Source organism: Rhododendron vialii, chromosome 4a (genome assembly GCF_030253575.1).
Source record: "Rhododendron vialii isolate Sample 1 chromosome 4a, ASM3025357v1".
In the NCBI taxonomy this organism is placed as follows: domain Eukaryota; kingdom Viridiplantae; phylum Streptophyta; class Magnoliopsida; order Ericales; family Ericaceae; genus Rhododendron; species Rhododendron vialii.
In genome coordinates, this window is record NC_080560.1 from 19,511,084 (window position 1) to 19,532,353 (window position 21,270).

Sequence of the window (21,270 nt, forward strand, 5' to 3'; positions counted from 1 at the left end):
AAAAACCGAGGGGGCCAACGCGGGAACATCCGAGGTGTGAATCAAGCACGCTTTTTCCGTGTATATATGATACCCCCTTGGGGTTTTTTTTTAGAATTTTTGGACGGCTCGGACGTCCGGTGGCCAGAGACAGCCCGGCGCGGCCGCCAGTACGATTTTCCTCCCGTCGCCCATTAGTACCTATATAAATTCTTCCAAAATAAGTAACACCCTTCTTATTTTCCGGAACAACCCTTCTTATTCAACAAAAAATAAGTTCTTAACTTGTTTCTAGAACACAACCTTAGTTTTATTGTTTAAAGTCCTTGTATGGACAAAAATACCCTAGTGCTTCCTTTCTCTCCGGCAGAACTCTCTCTCTCTCCTAACTTTATCGGTAGTTTCCAACTCCTTTGCCGATTTCAACTGAGGTCACAAAATATCTGCCGAAAACTTAGCTCCGGCAAACGACCGCCAACGATCGCAAAAACCTCAGCTCCAGCGGACACTATAACAAAAAATGCTCCGGTTAGGACTGATTCGTTTCCCAATCCCTCAACCACCGGCACCGTCCACTCTGGGAGGATAACGGTGGTAAGTGGTCTCAACCTCCGCAGACTCAGAAATTATCGGTATGGCGTGATGGGCCCATTGGAGAGAGAGAGAGAGAGAGGCGCAATCCTCGTAGTGTTGGCAGAGTGGGGAATTGATGATGTAAGGGGTCTGAGTTGGGTTGGACTCCTATTTTTGTTTTTTTCCTTTTAATTTGTTTTGCTGACAAGTGGCACAAAACTTCTTCATTTTCACTTTGCACTTCTTCTTCTTCTTCTTCTTTTTTGTCTTTGTCTGCTGGTATTTAATTTTTTTTTTAGGTAAATCTGCTAGTATTTTAAATTTGAGAGGATGTAAATGGAAAAAGAGGAAATGATAGTATGATGTTGGGAATGGGAGATGTTGACTCCTTTTATTACTGGAGTATGTAAATATTGGAAGATGAAAATATCACGGAAATGATATGTGTCTTGAAAAAAAGTTTGAATAGATAAGCTTATGTGTTATCAAAAAATTACTATCAATTTTTTTTGAATAAAGACAAAAATAAGACATTTTAATCAATTAGTAGTGCTATACATACCGACAACCACTATCCCAAAATCGTACTGACGGCCTCGCCGGGCCCACTTCAGCCACCGGACGGCCGATCTGAGCCATCCAAAAATTCTAAAAAAAGACTGAGGGGGCCCACGCAGAAATCAACAGCATCCGATGCGTGTAGGGTGCTCGACTCAAACACCTCATTTTCGCATATATATGTATGATTTCGGGATGGTGGTGATCGGTACCAATATCTTTACTATTAATCAATGAAGACAAAAAACTAACCCAAAAACTAACAAATGCGAAACAAAATCAACTCGTAAAAAAAAACTCAATCGGACATTGTGAGTATTTAATCTTTTTTCATTAAGAATTCAGGAGAACTTTGATGAAAAGTTAGAAAATTGGATTAAACACTTACATTTACATGATTGAAACATTTTTCCTTTGGAGAGCTCAAAAAATATTTTAAAACTAATAAATGTCTCAAATTATTTTGTGGGATCTCATAGTAGGCCCCACTCACCCATCGATACACTATCCGTACCCATATCATTTTTCTTACAAGTATGGTTGTAATGAACACATATAATATCTATTATTTTAAAGAGAGAACTTTATCCACCTCTTTATCCTCTATTATTATCTTGGCCAAAAGTTGAAAAATGAAACAAATGTTGGTTTGAACAAATAATTATATATGTTGATTTTATTGTGATTATACAAAGAACAAAATTCTCAAAGATAACCTTATTTGTTGGTCTTTTGGGATAACTCATATTATAGATTTGAAAGGTAACCATATCTATTAGATTTGTTTCGATTGTACAGAGCACTTGCAATAACCTTATTTGTCAGTATTTTTGAAAAAATGATGGTACAAATTTGGACAGATAACCATATCTATTGAATTTATTGAGCATAGCTCTTAGTCTTTTTGGAATAATACAAAAAGTATAGACAGATAATCACATCTGTTTGTTTTACTGCAATTATATAGACTGCATATTTCATGAAAATAACATCGAATTAGGCATCACAAACTGCAGGCACTCAAACAGCAAAAAGAACCAAACAACAATCTCTTTCAATCAGTGCATCACCACTAATCTAGTAAGGATGAACACGGTCATAGTCAAACTACGCTATAACATACGGCCCAGTGAAGCAAAGACACTTGGAATGTGAACAAGCCTAGCATAGTTGCTAAAGCCTTAGCCCCAAAATTGGGCAAAACCACCCTACTGCATTTCGCATTGTGCCCCAAAATTGGGCAATTGATAAGCGGCACCAACTGCCCAATACCAACAATAGGTTTTGTTTTGTAAAACCACAATACCAGCAGTGAATTGAATGCCAAACTCAAATTTGCAAGGAATTGGGCAAAAAGGAGCCATAATTTGTCATCCGATTCCCAAATAATGGTACCAATTCTACTAGTTTGATAGAACCATGGTGGACAATGAACTCCACACACGATGACCACTTTGAAACCAACAAAAATAGATATGGTTTCTCATATATCTGGTTATCAATTTGCCCATTCTCATATCTTTCTTACCCAATCCAAAAATAAACAGTGTAAAATTAACCGAATACGGCAAGAACAGTACGCCTCGAGGAAATACCTTAACACCAACGGAAAAGGAGATCTCCATCAACTTGAACATAGCTTCACCTGTACCGAACCAAAGTGAGGAGCGGAAATCCTCCTTTGGACGAACCCCATCGCCGCGCCACTGTTGCATCTTAGCGAGAATGGAATGAAAACGGGTGTTGAGATGTGCAGAGCTTAATACCTATGGTTGAACTGTTTGGGCTTTGAACTCCGATGGTGATTATGGAGTAGAATCGAGCGGCGACCCTCCTCCTAGTCGACAACCCAGATTGGGTTGTTTGATGATGGGTAATTGTTTACATCATATTTCATCGCCTGTCGATGATCGATCGAAATGTGACAATTATGAGAATGCTTCCTATTTTATTATTATTAAGTATTCGTATTAACATTAGAACTAGTATTAGTATTTCTTTTATTATTGTTATTTGCATGCAAAACACTTAGCTTGCTCCTACACATGTGGAAGTTAAAAGGACATTTGTCATGCTCCTACTCATTTGAAGGGAAGTGGGAAGTTATTTGACAAGTGGATGCAAATGATTGAATGAAGACTAGTGAAGAAGTTAGGAAGTTATTTCCTACATTTGTTGTTTTCTATAAATAGTCTTTTAATACTTCATTGTAATCTCTCTCCAACAAATCAAAATCTATCTTTATTTGTCTTAATTTCTTGCACTCCTAATCCATTCAGGTTATAATTAGGAGTATGAGTAGAATTTCATATTCTAAGCTTAACTTAGGATCTTCGATGTGTCGATCACGGCAATAGATCAATCGTTGAAGATTAATGGAAGTCTCTTCCATTTGTCTTCAATTTCGTTCTTAATCTCACATTTGACTTGATTGCCATTTCTCTTCCAGTGAAGTCCTGAAATGCGGCGTGGAACCACAGATCCGTCTTGTGGAGACATGGCTGCATTCGCCTTTATTTTTGTTGTTGGCATTGTTTCCCAAAATCTCTGTCGATTTCGATCGAGGGAAAAATTGGTAAATAATTTTGGCACTAGAAGGAGGGCATTATTACTAAATCGGAAGTAATGGCAAAGATCGACTGTGAAAATGAAAGCCTTTCATGTAAGGCTTGAACATTTTGCAAAAATGGAATAACGGCCATTTATTGGCCAACTCTTGAATCGTTCTGGATAAAGAAAAGAACCAATAGAAGTGGATAATGGCTTGATAGATAATGGCCAATTCTTGAATCTGTTTGCATATATGGATGATGTCTGGAAGAAGCAAGTGTAATATTGAGAAATGACAGAATTCTGCCTTGCACGAAAGGCTTGAATAATTTGAAATTGACCATTTGTTAAAAATGGTCCATTAAACATATGGCCATAAATTAGACAAGTGGCTATGAAGTATAGCCAAATGGTTGTGCATTAGAACCCTACAGTGGCGCATGGAGCCATGGAGGCTTGAATATTCAAAACAGGCCACTGTAAAAGAGGTTCGTAAGTTGGATGAATTTGAACATGTCCATGCCGCCATTTTTGTGTTTAGGCGATTGTTCCTCCTTTCGATGTCAATGATGAATTTGGGGGGCAAAAATTCATTTTTAGAAGAGCCAACTATAAAACTTAAATGGCTCAAAAGTTTGAAACTCAAAGTGAGTCGAATTATGAATATAATTCGACTAGAGTTTTTCAATTTAGACCATGAATGGTTGAAGTAGAAAATGATCCCTCCACTCCATCTATATGGGCTAAGAATAGTGAAAACTTAACCATGGAGTATGAGTTCAAGCCAATTACGGCTGTGAAATATGAACTACATGTTCAATATGAGGTCAACAGTCAAGTAAATTGTTTTTGTATTGACCAAGTAGTGTTGATGAAAATGCTCCTTTACTCGTCTGGTGAAGATTTTTGTATTTGCCAGGTGTCCAAATTGGATTTCTAGAGCCGTTTATATGGCTTTGGTTGATTTGATAATTCTACGACAAATCTGCTTTGGCCACTCTTGGAAAGATGCAAGTACAACCTCTGATTGGAGATCAACTGTATAAAATTACTCCAGCCGATCGACCACAGGATGCTTCTGTCAATAATAGGCCATAGTCCTCTCGATTTTTTGCACAGTCGATAATGGACAAGGCTTCTGGCAAATGTACGTAGCACATACTTTCAAAGCACGGTTCTTGTATTATTGATCTTTGATTACAAACTTTAATCATGTTTACGGGCCAAAAGAACCCTTTGAAAAAATATGTGAAAATTGATGGTTGCCCGATTTTATTTGGTTTGACCAAATGAATTTGGGGGGCAAAAATTCATTTTTGAAGCAAAATAAATGCCTTTACAGTTCATTGTTGTGGGCCAGCCTCACGGCATATGCTTGGTGCTTGACAAAAGCAATATTATCCCATAATTATCGACTGAGGGAATATTGCATCTTAGAAGCCAACACATGACTTTCGACGGTAGTTTTGTTTAAGCCTTGAAGGCTTTGTTACATCAGTCGAAAAGTGAAAGGGTTGATGTAAAATTTATCTAAAACTCTTCAAGAGTTGGGAGCATAAATATTTACACTGTAAAAGGTTATCACCCGTCGATATCGACAAAAGGGTGATTTAAAACTAGTTAAATTATTCACTTGGGTTACGTTAGCCCTTCACCCAAATGAATAAGGGGGCATTGTTTACACCATATTTCATTGCCTATCGATGATCGGCCGAAAGGTGGCAATTATGAGAATGCTTCCTATTTTATTATTATTAAGTATTTGTATTAATATTAGAACTAGTATTAGTATTTATTTTATTATTGTTATTTGCCTGCAGAACACTTGGCTTGCTCCTACACATGTGGAAGTTAAAATGACACTTGTCATGCTCCTACACATTTGAAGGGAAGTGGAAAGTTATTTGACAAGTGGATGCAAATGATTGAATGAAGACTAGTGGAGAAGTTAGGAAGTTATTTCCTACGTTTGTTGTTTTCTATAAATAGTCTTTTAATACTTCATTGTAATCTCTCTCCAACAAATCAAAATATATCTTTATTTGTCTTAATTTTTTGCACTGCTAACCCATTCGGGTTATAATTAGGAGTATGAGTAGAATTCCATATTCTAAGCTTAACTTAGGATCTTCGATGTGTCGCTCATGGCGATAGATCAATCGTTGAAGATTAATGGAAGTCTTTTCCATTTGTCTTCAATTTCGTTCTTAATCTCACATTTGACTCGATTGCCATTTCTCTTTCGGTAAAGTCCTGAAATACTGCGTGGAACCACGGATCCGTCTTGTGGAGACATGACCGCATTCGCCTTTATTTTTGTTGTTGGCATTGTTTCCCGAAATCTCTGTCGATTTCGATGGAGGGAAAATTTGGTAAATGGTAACGAAACCCTGTTGTTGAAAGATGCAAATGCTTTAAGACCCATTACCCAAACCATTAAGGCTTAGATCTCCGGAGCTTATTTTGGATCGAAGACAACACTGAGTCGAATTTGCAATCCCACTTGAGGAGTATGTTCGATGGAAGGAAAACAAAATGAATTGTTCCATTATTGAACAATTAAAAGGTAGTATTCCGATCAGAGCTTTAAGTTACCTCCAGACCAGATTTATGGGTAGCCATTTGAAGGGGAGTGCATTCTCTTAAGCTCTCAACCTTACAACTTTTGTTCTTTTGTGTGAATTCTTCATTTAGCGGTGCATTTTTCATTTAGGTGTGAATTCTTCATTTAGAAATGAATTTCTCCATAATTCACACTCCAAAAATTCACATAAAAATTTTACACAAAAAATTCACCCTCCAGAATTCACCCAAAAATCACACTAAGAATTCACCCAAAGTTTTTTTTTTTTTTTTTATAACCAAAAACTCTGTCCACAGGGCTACAAAGAAGCAACAGAATCCTTAGCTAAAACAGAGAAATAAAACCAGGAGGAGTGCCACCCAATCTAAGGGAAGAAGACCACAGCTAGCCTTAGCAGCCACCACATGCGCAAGCTTCACAATAAGAATTCACACCATAAATTCACAACAAAAATTCATACTAAAAATTCACCCAGAATTCAAATCCAGAATTCACACCAAGGATTCACCTAGAATTCACACCTCAAAAAATTCTAGAAAATGACAATAAAAATTGTACAAATGGGCAAAATTGTAAATGCATTTTTAAAAAGGGACTGGAGCAGATAGACTCTACAAAAGGGGTCCGCAGGAAGCCCCCACAAAAAATAGGACCTGCCAAGCATTTCCCAAAATTGCTCTACAAGGATAAGCACGGCCCAAGTGTAGATTGTATGGGCCTGATTTAGCAAGGCCCAGTGGGCGAGGCCCAATATTTCCCCTCACTTTACCCCTTCTGATTCACCCTTCGTTGTTTTGAAGAAGGAAAAACCGATCATTCCCCAATCTCAAAGCTCTAATTACCCTACACTATTGACTACACTTTCGATGCGCTCGTCTTTCAATTCTCACTTGCAGATTGAGACTTACTCCAAAACGCTCTCGCACTAGCGAGTTATGTGACTTTAGCTTTCAGCTGAACACATGCCCTTGATACGGTTTCAGCCCTCTCAACCTATGCACGCTCAGTTACACAATATTTCGCGCCAATTGTCTCAGCAGTTTTCTTGTCTCAGAAAAATGAGCAATGACAGGAGTTTGCAACTTCCCTGGGAATCTGGAATCACCCGGCGAAACTGTGAGTGCTTCTCTTTGATTTTGTTTATTGGAGAACCCTTGTTTATTTACTCCGTATGTTTTATCTCCATGTACTAGTTACACAATATTATCTGTCATGTAGTGAACTGTGGCTGTTATTGGTGAATAATGCTACTCCCTCCGTCCCTAAATATTTGGCACTTTTGGGAGTTCTAACTTTTAAGGAACAAATATTATTATATTGTGCAAAAATCAAGTGTCCAATCTTACCCTTCTAGTGTACTTTGAATAGTACTTGAAAATTTGAATTTGAAATTTGGTGCCCAAAAGAAAAGGGTAACATAGGAAATTTACCATATTTTGCTTTTGACTTTTCAAAATGGACAAATAATATGGGACAATAAAAAACATGAAAGTGCCAAACATTTAGGGACAGATGGAGTATAAGATTACGAAATGGGTCCAAGAGAGAATTTAATTTTTTTCCTGTAGTGGGTCTTTGAAATTTTTCAATGCTCATTAGGGTTTTATAGTTCCAGTTTTGGTGATCATAGGGAAATTAAGTGGATGGAACTTGTAACTTATTATATAGTTAATGCTTCGTTGACATTGTAATTCTGGTAGCGACGGAGGAATCTAATGCCTTACCATATAATTTGGATTAGATTAGTGAGAGTGTGAGACTCCTGATGATGTACAATTTATAATGCGATAATGAACATGCTAGAAACAATTGAAGTAATTCCTTTGTTATCGAAACATTAGAATTTTTGTAGTCTATATATGCGACATGGACTATTTCTAATGAAAATACATGAGTACCTGGGTCGGATACCTTGGGTGATGGTTGGGGATATGTGTCCTATGTCAATTTAGACATTTAGATCTCTTGATTTTTATGGTATTTGAAAGAGTAGGGGAAAAAGAAACTTGCATTAGCTAGAATAACTTGTATTTATTCCGAAACAAATAAATTTTGAGGATTTGTCTCATATACATGACTAACTTTCAGACACATATCCCAGATTCCCAATGTCCTGCTATTAGTGGTGAGCAAAATAATCGTCAAACTGTGAATCTAGTCCAAACCAATCCAAACCGAATGGGTTAATAATTCGGTTTTTTAGTAATGTGGTTTGGTCTGTGGATTTATTTTAACGGTTCTAGTTCCAAGCCGATCCAATTCGAACCATATAACATATATATATATATATATATGTGTGTGTGTGTGTGTGTGTGTGTGTGTGTGTGTACACAATTTATTTAGATACACTGAACAAAATTAATTTCCTAATCTAATGCTCTATCCACCATCCTATTCTTTCATTTTCAAGATTAATTTCCTAAACTTTTAGACATGATAAACTATCCTATAATTTCAATACACTAGACATACACGGCTTGCACTTAGTCAATTGATTTCCCACTATTTTTGCTTGGTAACTAATTTCCTAATCTAATACTCTCTTCCATGGCACTATTCCTTCACTAGTTACTTGTATTCTACTTTTAATTGATTGATGTTAGTGAGTTTTGGTGATTTTAAAATTACTAGCTTTAATATAAGTTTTGGTTTAATTTATCTATGTAATTTTAAATACTTTAAATAGTTTATGGAGATGATATCTCAATTTCAAGCAAACTGTGGTTCAAAAATGAAACTAAACCACCTTTTAATGGTTTGGATTGATTTAGTTCGATGAATTTTCCGAGTTGGTCTAGTTTTTCAAATTTATAATCCGTAGATAGTGGTTTGATTCTTGGTTTATTATTAAACCGGGCCAATCCGGTCTATGCTCACCCCTACCTGCTATTTTAGCTTTGGAAGATTTGATATTTTTACATGCACCCGCATGGCCGCATACATAGTCTTACCAATCTCTATGTAGAATAGGCTGTAGTTAAATATTTGCAAACTTGAAATGCATTAATGCATGCCATCTATTCTGGCTAGATCAATTCTTCTTGGAACTCCATTTTCAATACTCAAGTATTCGAATTTTGGTTTCCCATTTTTACAAATGCATAGGTTGGGGTTGGTGGCCGTTCACCTATTGTGTCTTCTATTGCCGAGGGTGGATATTCATTTGTCGGAGGGAAAACTTTGCAGTGGAAGATGGTTGATATTGTTTTCGAACATCCTATGCCTTTGGCTGCTTCAAATTCTGTCTATGATGAGAAATTCCGTCCACTTTCTAGTTGTATTGGTTTTACTTCTAAGAACAAAAGGAGAACTAAGATTGACTTGACAACTCATGTTGAGAAGAAATTGAAGGAAAGGCCCAGGGATATTGGTCTGTCACAAATTGAGGCCTCACATGCAACAAATCTTAAAAGCAAATAGGATGAGTCTTTGTTGCCTACAAGTTTTGGGAAGAAGCAGCATCATTTTCCTGTGAAACGACAGAAGCGACGGCAAATTATTTCCGGGTACTCAGTGGGTGCTGTGAAAATTGATTCTGCCAATGGTATGCCTCTTCTTGAATCATTTGATATCTGCCTCCCTGAAGTTGCAAGATCTTCCTTATCGGACTCATCCTTGAATGAGAAGAACATAGAAGAACTGATTGAAATGGAGCACTCAACGAAAAATACTGGACAAGTTCTTAGGCAAAGGATGGTCTTGTTAAAAGGTTACATAACCCTCAGCGAACAGGTACTGGGCAGACGCGACTTCAATATTGATAAACTTTGTTTTTGAGTGTTCAAAACAACTTGTTTGAAGGTTCTTTTCTTTTTGAATTAAGAAGATGCAAAGCTTGAGTACAGTTTCTCCGTCACATATGAATTGCTTTTTAGTATTCTCTAATCCATTAAGTTATACCTATTTTGGTAATGTGTGTTGTATGTTCAATGGTAAATCACTCTTTACATGCTCTAATCATTTAGGTTAAAATAGTAAAGATATGTCGGATGCTTGGTATTGGCCCAGGAGGTTTTTATCAACCTGGTTACAGAGATGGGGCAAAACTTCGTCTGCAGATGATGTGTCTTGGTCAAGATTGGGATCCACAGACGAAGAAGTATGAAACTCACCGAGCAGTTGATGGTTCTGAACCGCAGGCCATACCTCATGTATTTCATTCATTAGTTCAACAAGCAATTCAAGATTCTCATGCCTTAGTTGGAAAGCATGATGAAGTATGCAATGTGGAAGACATAATTCCTGATATGTCACCAAACATATGCATTGTGAATTTCTATACAAACATTGGGCGACTTGGTCTTCATCAGGTTAGCCGTAAGATTCATGCATTGTTTCTCAACTTCTTAATTGAACTGTTTTTTTTTTAAAAAAAAAATCACATAAATGCCATGACTCTCAATCATCAATTCTACCTAACAAACTATATTTTATTTGCTCTTCATAGTATTAAGGGAAGGGTTATGTAAATACTTGGGAGTTATATGTGACCTCAATTATGTGAAGGCAAGGGGAAATTGTCTTCAAATTTTAGGGCACTTAACGCCAGTCCCATGTTAAAGGTGGAAATATAGTAACACGTGTTCCAATGTAATAGCCTTGATGGAAAGATTTAGGACTTCTTGGAAGTGATTCTATATCCTTGGTATTGGAATGTTCCTTCGTTTTGTGAGCCAATTTCAATCGTGAACTGGTTGCTTAAAGTATTATTTCAAGTTTCTCCCTGAACCCTAGGATTAGTTTTTCATATCACTGCACTTCTCATCCACTTCTGTTGAGACGTGGTTGGTGAGTTGGAATGGTAAGACACAAAAACATTCTAAAAGCTAAGTACTTTATTTCGAAATATGTATTCATATTCGAATAAACATAGATTGATTGTCGCTTCTTCTTCTTTTTTGTGAGTTGTTGCACGTGTAAACCACATGACCTAACTAGTCTAGTTGTTGCTCATGCTGCATCTAATGTGGAATACTGCTGAAATGATAGCCAAAATTATGGCCTATAAATGAACTTCATTATACCTCTTCACTTGGTTTACCACCGTTTTTCTTGACATAGGATCATGATGAAAGCAAAGAGAGTCTAGACAAAGGATTACCAGTTGTCTCATTCTCCATTGGTGATTCAGCAGAATTCCTTTATGGAGATCAAAGGGGTGTCAACAAGGCAGAGAAACTTCTATTGGAATCAGGAGATGTATTGATATTCGGCGGAAAGTCTAGGCATATATTTCATGGGGTGTCATCTATTATCTCCAACTCAGCTCCTCTAGCTTTGGTGGAAGAAGCAAAGGTCCGGCCAGGCCGTCTTAATCTTACATTCAGACAATTTTGAAAAATGTAGCTGTTCTACCTACTGGCCCACCATAAGGGATTAGACATATGCTTCTTGCAAAGAATTGTCACATTTTTGTTTACGTTCCTTCTTGTATATTTGACTGGTAAAAATAAGCGTTAATACCACATTGTAGTTGAATTGTTTTGAACTTTGGGTACCATTTAATTGCCGCTGATGTATAGGTGAAATGGGCCCCACTTGTCATGATTTTATGCCGGTGCATTGATGACATATCAGATGGTACCCTCAAATGTGGTCACCAATCACTGTAGCATTATTTTTGCTTTATAGATACATCCATGTATAGCATTTTATGAACTGGAATTCATGTTCGGGTCGTGTTTAAAAAGATCAATTATTTGTAATCAGTGCACTATCTTTTTTAGCTTAGAGTAGTTGGTTGCTGATATTGCATAGCTACTTTGTTATTGAAGTCATCGGGGAAATATGATTCATGCTTGGAGCTGAACTCCTCACTGATTGCCAGCTGAATTCTCCTGTTAAAAAGTTGAATCTCTGCATGTGATGGACCAGATGAAAGGTACTAAATGCTCTAATCCTTCTCATGTGTGGCTATGATCTAACCATGTCAAGTTGAAAGGTAATAAATGCTCTAATCATTCTCATGTGTGGTTCTGATCTAACCATGTCTAGTTAAAAGATACCCTCCTTTATATTACAGAGATGTGAGTTTGGATGGTAAACGAGGGTGTTATGGAAATGTTTGTAGAATTACACCTCCGCTTTGTTTCACTAAGGAAGATGCAGGTTGTTTCTTACAGTTTGTATCTTGAGCTGACCAGTGCTTTTATCTGTCATGGCCAGTGTCCAACACCAAAAAGGTGTTATCAAGACTAGTAGTTTCCCATGGGTAGGGCAAACAGTAAGGCACTTATTCCTTGAACAGTTCTTTTAAAAAGTTCCTCAATATGATTGGTATGTTCTAAGTTGACAGATTATAAATTTATAAGAAATACAATTCATAGTTGAGATGCTTAGACTTAGTAAGAGTAAGAAGAAATAATCTAATTGAGTTCATCGAATTACCTAGGTCAAGTTCTAGAGCGATATAAGGTTTTTATCTTTGAAACTCATTGGAAGGGGCAATGCGCAAGAAATCATGCATAAATGCATATTCTGGATGTCTCAGCCTCCAAATCTCACATTGGATAGAGACTGGATGTCTTGAACATATACGTGACCAAGTAACTTCACCTAGTAGACTATCTTTTGGGATAGACGGGCCTGTGACATTTGTGTTTCTGTCGTTTTTCCATATGTTGAATGTTAGTACTAGGTTAGTAAATCAGAGTTACTAGCAGGCTTTTGATGACCCTCCATCAGCTTGAACCCAAAATCTTCCCTTTAGAACCAAAAGGGACAATTGGTTGTACACCTATAAATGTTGTGTTTCCTTCAAAGCCGTTCCCACAGGGGGCAATGTAATGCATGAAGGTAATTTCTGGGAACCAATTATTGGTTGTAAAGAACTACTCTTTTTTGTAAGATTAATCTCTCTGACAAAATCTATATTGTAAAAGGGTCCCGTCTACGGGAATCTTTCATAATGTATAAATTCTTTTTGTCCATATCTGTGTCCCTATCCATGCGACATGGTGTCTCACCCATTTCCAATTATATTGTTTGTTCAAGCTAGAATTGGATCAGCTGGTGGATGATTAATCTTAATTGTGTTGATGTTTTTTTCTTCTTTGGTATTAGAGCGAATTTTGCCTTGTCGTTATGAAGAGAATATCCTTTCTTCTTGGATATAATGGCAATTTGCAGCAGAGATTTCCGAATTCACAGCCATTTTTGTTGGATATCCAGGTTGTATACCCATCACGAATTCGTGCAAATTATGGGTTACTGTGATAATCGTAATTTTTATTTTATAGAATTTTCATTTTCATACGGTATCTTATGAAGTTTTGTCTGTTTTCTCGTCCTATATGGTTCTCTTCTTTTTTTTCCTGAATCTTTTATGCTATGCACAAGAAGCGATGAAGGAGAGCAAGACACGAGAAAGGTGATAAGGTTGTTAATACCTTCCTCATGGAATTTAAGATTTTAAGTCATCTTTTGTGTTGATGCCCCATTTTTAAAGGAACTCCTAACATGGAGATAGTTTGTCTTTTTGTGAGAGAGAGAGAGAGAGAGAGAGAGAGAGAGAGAGAGAGAGAGAGTCCTAGTTAGGGCCTGTTGTTTATGGGGAGGATCCCGTCCAGTTCCATCCAATCAGTTCGATCTAGTTTGGATCATGTATGGGCTCTTCTCGAGCACACAATAATGATTGAAACTGTTCACTTTTTAAAATTCGTCGAGAACATTGACCACGCCAAAAATCACATTGATCAGATATAGTTTGATATGATTTTGAACTACGTCAAGTTTGTAAGAAAAAAATTGTGCAACAATGGATTACATCCCATTTAACACAATTATCTAAAGATCAATGTATTTCAAAATCATATTAAATGACATCTAATCGACGTGATTTTTAGCGCAGTCAATGTTCTCGACGAGCTCTAAAATGTGAACGATTATTGTTGAGGGCCATTTTTCGGGCCCGCAAATGGTCTAAAATTGGACCGGACTGGTTAGAAGGAAAAACTGGACGGGATCCTCTCCCTTTGTTTATTGTAGTGAAGGAGAAACTATTGAGTATTCTTGGAGCACCATTACATGGTGCTCTAGGATCTTCTTTCACTTAACATGTATTACAGTAATTAAGTGCTCTTGGAGCAACGTTATGTGGTGCTTCAAGGCCCTCTCTCCCTCACTACACATTAATGCAGGTTCCACAAGTCCTGGAATACCCCTTGGCGCGGCTTGAGAAGCATTGGAAATTTTGAAGGCCGGCCGGCCGGCCATACACTCAACAAGTTGTGTGAAGTGCACCTTGATTCTTGCACGCCCACATGCCTTATTGGAGGAATGCCTGACTTGGCTAACTCGTATATATGGTTAGCAAGCTCATTCTGCAAATTACACAACTAAATTACAATGTGTTTCATAACCCCATCAAAAACCACTCAACCCCAAATTAGTATGAACTGAATCATGTTAGTATCACAACAGTTTTTCAAAGTAGCACAACAATTTTACACAAACAATTGCACAACATATCTTTTACTCCAGTATCTAACTCCTATGGCGTCTCGGTACTTGTCGAGTATAGAATAAATTTGTTTCTCCATGTTCTATGAATTGGGATTGTTGCGTTACTGTTATTAGAATGGAATGGACCTAGCTGCTGAGCAATTGAATTCCAGCAAAGTCGCCGCAGTTGAATCTCGATTGTTTATCTCGGCAATCAATGGTCCAGATGTTAAAAAGATTACCGAGAAGATTCTTTCTACAAATCTCACTTTGGACGGCCGAGATAACACGAATTGCACTCTGCACTCCAAAGTTATATTTCAGGGAAATCTATTTCAAATAAGGGTCCTTCTACTAGCAGTGGGCTATCAATAAATTAAAGAAAATGATAAAAAAAAATACACTTTTACATTTATCAATGCACTTTCACATATTTCTATACATTTTTCACATATTCCAATATTTTTATAGAACTTAATGATAGCACAATGAGTTTTTTGTTTTGTTTTTTTGTTAGTCTGACAGCACAATGAGTTGTGTTTAGCAACTTCCTTCAAATTAAATATGGAAAGAGTTTGACTGTTCATATGATGTAGAAAACACAAGTCCAGTCCTAAGGAATGTAATTGAGCAGCTTTTTTTGAACAGGGAGAATATAACTATTTCTTGTTGTTTTGCGTTCTCAAAAGGTAAAAAATCATTTCAAAAATATCTCAAAAATTGCATCAAGTTTCAAAACTTAGATGAAAAAAAAAAACCCAAGAAGTATGCACAATATGAGTAGTCCATAATGGTTTTTGTAGCGTACCTACAAAATGTGCTCTATACCTAAGTCCAATAAGGGCATTTTCACAATTTTGAGTTACATTTCTCAACTCAAATCTATTTTTTGACTTGTTACTTTAGCATTTTGTCAAAATTTCACAAAGTTGCTCCAATAATGTTGAAGTAATTTTACGTTAACGCCTCACATATATTAAATCACCGGAATCATTTTCTAGAGATTTGAATCAAAAGGTAGCAAATTAATACACTGATACAGATGCGGCAATAAACGGCTTTGCCTTTAGTTGAGCCAAATTGGCATGAGGAACGGAAATATCATTTTTTGGCCTGAGAAATGCTGGATTGGGCTTGAGATTGAGTTACCATTGGAGATGCTCTAATTATGCTCTGATTGGTTGATTGCCATATACTACTTGCCACTTGGAACCGAATGTGCTCTGAGTATTCGCATTTGAATTTATAATGGAGGCTTGCTGTTTGTTTTTATTTGCCCTGTTCTTTCTTTCTAAATTAACATAAAACAGAGCCTACATTATTTCTACTTAACTTACTATAATTCGCTAAGTTCCAAAAAATTTACACCAACCCAATTAAGATCCAACTCATGGAATAAGACACCAACCTAATGGATTGTTTTTTTTCTTTTTTTTCTTCATGATGCAAGGTGTTCTGAACCAGCTTTTGCTCATCTCAAACTAATCCCTATACCCCTTCAAAGCATTTTCTCAGACTAATCCCTATAATCCTCTCAAAGCATTTTCACATGCTCATGGGATCAACGAGGTGGCCCCAAACAGGTGGAATCGCACCTGAGACCTTAGGTGAAAGCAAACTCTAAGTCTTGGACTAAGACTAATCTAATGGATTGATTTTTTTTCACCAAAGGAAATAAAACCACCCGCACGCAGGTTGGAAGACTCGAACTCCAGACCTCCAAGTGAAATGCAAGAGGCCTGACCAACTAAGCTACCCCAATTGATTAACCTAATGGATTGATTAATCATACAATATTGTGTACACCTCTAGCTCGTTCTAATTTAACACCACAAGAACACTAATTTAATATTGTATCGTTTGGACGATGTGGCAACTCTCATTGGAATTGGACAATCCCTATATTTTTTATCCCACACCATTTGATTATTCATTGAACCTAGCTAGGTCTTGCTAAACCGCCTAGAATATTCTCATACTAGCACTTGCTTGGCAAAGTTTGATTGTTGATTACAGAATCATTTCTTTCAAAATTCTTTTGAAAGTATTCAAATAAAAGGAAAGTAAAAATATAATTTGATCAAAGTTTAAACTTCTTTTATTTTGCCGAGGCAAGATCTGTAGCATCTATAATCTAGGCCACTAGGGGAATGGGAAGGGAAATTGAGGGAGTCGAACTCACCATCCGGTGAATGGAAGAGCCTTATTTAGCAAGTTTTGTCGTGTGAGCTATGCCTCATGCCCAGAGATAGTAAATGGGTGGGTTTGAATGAGTTTGAACAGATTGAAACGGGTCCTGATTTGAATATGAGCCAGTTGAAGATGGGTCAATGATACATGGGTTGAAACGGATTGGATCGAATATGGGTCATGTCATACCCAAATTTGACCCGACCCGTTTTCTCCCCTTTTTTCTGTCATATAACTTGTTCAGGTTCCTAGTCAGACCAACTTGGATCTAAGAAAAACAATAACCACATAATTAGGAAAATTCATAAAATAAGGATAAAAATGAGAGTACGACATCGTGAAAGAGAGTGCAAATATTATAACCCACTATTAATGTATTTATCTTGAAGGGAAAAAAAGAACGATGATCCAGAGAGTTTAATGATCGAAAAGATTAAGAAGTCTTTGAAATGGAGAGAGAGAGAGAGAGAGAGAGAGAGAGCGCCTAATTGAATAAAGATAGAGTGATTAGAAATGTTGATCATCAATTTCGGTGAAAATTCTAACACTAATTGACAATTTCAACTATGTTTTAGATAAAAGGAAATCGTCGAATTTGGTTATAGTTTCGGTTTTAGGTATAAGTTTTGGTTTACTAGTAACCAAACCAAATTGTGCCGTTGTCATCTCTACCTAGGGTTTAGAGATTTACTCCCACCTAAAGGTTTCAAGTTCGAAACTTACAAAATTGTGGGGGTTCGGTTAATCGAGATCTTGACTCTGAGTGGGCTCCAGCTCCTTCCTCTGCTGCTCAGCACACTTTTTGCCTGACCTGCAACAAGTCGCTTGGGTTGGTGGCAGCCCGGTGACCCTCCGACAATCAAATTAGATCTACGGAGAAGAAGGTAGGTCTAAAGTTAGAGTAGAATAACCTACCTCCTTAGGTTAGAGTCCCTTTCCTTTTATAGACCTCGCCTTACTTGGTCCCCAAGCAAGTGCGTGGAGGGTATGCTTGAGTAACCATCTCGGGTGATGTAGCACATGGTCAGGTTATCTCTCCAATGATGATTCTCCTGGCGTAACCGTTCGGATACGTCATGATGACTTATGAGGGACAAACGCTCGGATAGCCGACGGGCAGCCCCTATCTTTCGGGTTGTTCGGGCACATTGTGCTCCGGGGAGCTGGGCAACATCCCGTCAAACCACTTGGAGGCTCGGGCACCCTTTTGGAACATGTAATGATGAGTTCGGGGAGTTAGCCTAGACATACCTGGAGGTTTGTGCCTTGGGCGCAGCCCGCACCCCTCTCTGTCGGGCCACTACAAAAATGTTCAGTTTTTTTTTTCTAGCCAATCCTTAAGAAGTTTTGTCCAACTTTTGTTAAGCTTCCTTAAGATAGAGTAGATTAGATTTAACAAATGACAAAAAAAAAAAAAACCCATGTAAATATAGGTTAATTCATTATACAATATGAGCGGGTTGGGTTGGTGAATCCATATCAATCCATCATACAATATGGGCGGGTTGGGTTGATTTATAAGTTGGCGGATTTGGGCAAGTTAAAAATGGAGTACTGCTATGAGTACCGACCAGCCGGGGAGGGAAATGGTACTGACCGGCAATGCCGGGCCGTCTCCGGTCACCGAACAGCCGATCCGAGTCTTTCAAAAATTCTAAAAAAAAAAAACCGAGGGGCCTAATGTGGGAATCAACGGCATCCGAGATGTGTAGGGTGCTTGATCCGAGCACCCCTTTTTTGTATATACACGAAAAAAAAGTGCTCGGATCAAACACCCTACACACCTCGGATGCCGTTGATTCCCGCGTTGGGTCCCTCGGATTTTTTTTTATAGAATTTTTGGACGGCTCAGATCGACCATCCAGCGTCCGGAGACGGCCCGGCGCGGCCTGTCGGTACGATTTCCCTCCCAGTTGTCGGTACCTATATCATTATTGTAAAAAATATGGGTTGGGATTGCCATCTCTAATCACGATACGCAAAACTCGTGGCTGGTCATCAGCGTGAGATGTGTTTAATCGATTGAGTTTGATCATTTATCTTGTAGTATTTGTTTGGATTGTTGATTAGGCCCCATTTCAGAATGCAAAAAGAGTTCTTATTTTTTAAGAAGTCAATTTCAAACTTAAAAATTATGGGTTTATTGAAATCAAAAAATATGTAATATGGATCTTGTTTGAAAGATCTCATCGAGATTTTTTATATATGATGCAAAAAAATTGAAAAATTATTTTTCATTTACATTATTTTTAAGTTTAAAAATGTAAAATAAGCTACTTATTTTTAAGAAAGTTTCTGAAACGGCACCTAGTCATGACAAACAAGTGGACTATGCATGGTTTTGAATCTTTTGATAACTTTCTAGTTCAGTTCCAAGTGATCGTGTTTTTGGCTTGAATTGTTTGAAAAAACTAGAGCAAAGTCTACTTTCACCCCCTGTGGTTATCGTCATGTGTGGATACCTCCCTCATAGTTTAAATTGATCACATAGAAAATGGGCGGATAGACCCCCTGCCGTCATGTTTTTCATCCATATTAACGGACATAACATTAAAATACCGATATACCCTCATCATGTCCCTTGATTCTTTTTTTTTTTTTAAATCTAACCACACCATCCACTATACCAAAAATTGAATCTAAATCGTTGATATTGTAAATTTTAACGAGTACTACATTTATGCCAAAATTCAAGTCAATCAAGAAATGAAAAGTTCATGGTCGAATTGATTTTGTTATGAAATTAAAATTTCAAATTTGAATTTATTAAAAATTAGATCACTGAGTTATTGATGCCTGATTGAAATGAATTTTTTCAGAGGTAATCTATTCTTTATTTAATACATTATGAACGACTCAGATTACATTCTAGAGGCGTGTGAGATACACCTCCGTTAATATAGATGGAAAACATGACGGCATGGGGTCTATCCGTATATTTTCAAAACCACAAGTAAATTATGTGGTCAATTTTGAACCATAAAAAAAATATTCGTACATGACGATAATCACAGGAGGTAAAAGTGGACTTTAGAAATCAGCAAACTCAAGTCTAGCACTGCACATATATCTCAAACTAGTCAATCATTTTATTTGGCACATGTGTTATTATAGATTGTGATTTGACACCACGGAAAGTAATATTGTATCTACTTCAGCATTATATACGTGTTCCAGTTACAAAAATTCCCTACTCCAAAAACATAAATTCAATAAAATTGATAATAGCTTTTTCAAATCGCACTTTAGGTAGACTTCTGCATCATGTATTATTTTTTTCCTTTCGTTGTTAAAGTTTTTGATGTAACGGTATATTTATAGAGAATAAATTATCTCCGCCTGAGGAGGAGAAGTGTCATTTTCCTCCAAACCAATCCTCGGGCGCCACGTCATCAACAGTGCCAGACCAAATGAAAATCAGGTGTGCTGTCCAAACATGGGTTAACTCTTCAACTCCTCCGGAAAAAATTTAACCCTTGAAGGTTTCAAAAATTACCCACATGCCACAACACCCCATTATATCTCACTAATTAAAAAGTGGAACGTGCGACTAAACAAATACTTCCTCCGTTTATAAATAAATGTCCGGCCCACAAAATTAAACCTTTAAAAACATGCGATTTTTTGAAATTTAAAATTTTTTTTTACAATTTGAAAGAATTCATTAATATCTATTGATTTGTGAAAAAAATTGAATTATTTAGAGAAACAAATGTATCTTTTTAAATGCCTAGGTTTGCGGTAAGGACATTTATTTGGGAGCGAAGGAAGTACAATACCGCACATATTTGTGCACAGATTTTTGTGGGGCCCACTTTTGAATCCCATATAAATGATTTAATTTTAATACTACACAAATTTGGCAGTGTTATCTTTAAAAATTGAGTATTCTGTTTATTAATGTTAAGATAACTTTTTGATTGGATAACTATTAAGAGATTGGGAATTGATTTTCACACTCTCTTTTTTACAATTCATACGTTTTTTTTGGTCTTCAACTCAAATCATTTGTGTAGAACCCCGAAGTGAGCCCCACTGTTTTTAAGTGGTATGCAAGTAGCTCGTTAAACTAATGATTTTTTTTTTTTTGGGTATTAGAGTTGATTCAATAACTTTAGATTAACATGTTCCACTCTTAGACCTACCCAAAACTCCAAAAATTGAAATGAAATGGTTAAGGCCATTAGACAAAATTTCACTGCCGGCTAATCAGCATTACGAGATAGACAACAAATAAAGTCAATTTAAAACTTAAATTGTATGCAAAAATTTACGAATTCGGGTCTGCTGTAGTGCACCCCAATCCTCTCCCATACATAATAACAAAAATTTACAACCTTAACCGTAAGCAAAATACCAAAAGGAAGAGAGTACTAACTAAACATGGTTCCTCT

General features: G+C 37.0%; 1 protein-coding gene across 1 annotated transcript; it reads left to right on the forward strand.

Annotated features, from left to right (window-relative positions):
• The first annotated feature begins 7,113 nt into the window (after positions 1 to 7,113).
• Positions 7,114 to 11,952, forward strand: LOC131323227 (uncharacterized). The gene is made up of 4 exons (XM_058354918.1): positions 7,114 to 7,481; positions 7,751 to 9,976; positions 10,210 to 10,554; positions 11,306 to 11,952. Exons 2-4 carry the CDS (start codon positions 9,791 to 9,793, stop codon positions 11,579 to 11,581), a joined length of 807 nt encoding a protein of 268 aa, XP_058210901.1. The 5' UTR covers positions 7,114 to 7,481; positions 7,751 to 9,790; the 3' UTR covers positions 11,582 to 11,952.
• The last annotated feature ends 9,318 nt before the right edge of the window (positions 11,953 to 21,270 follow it).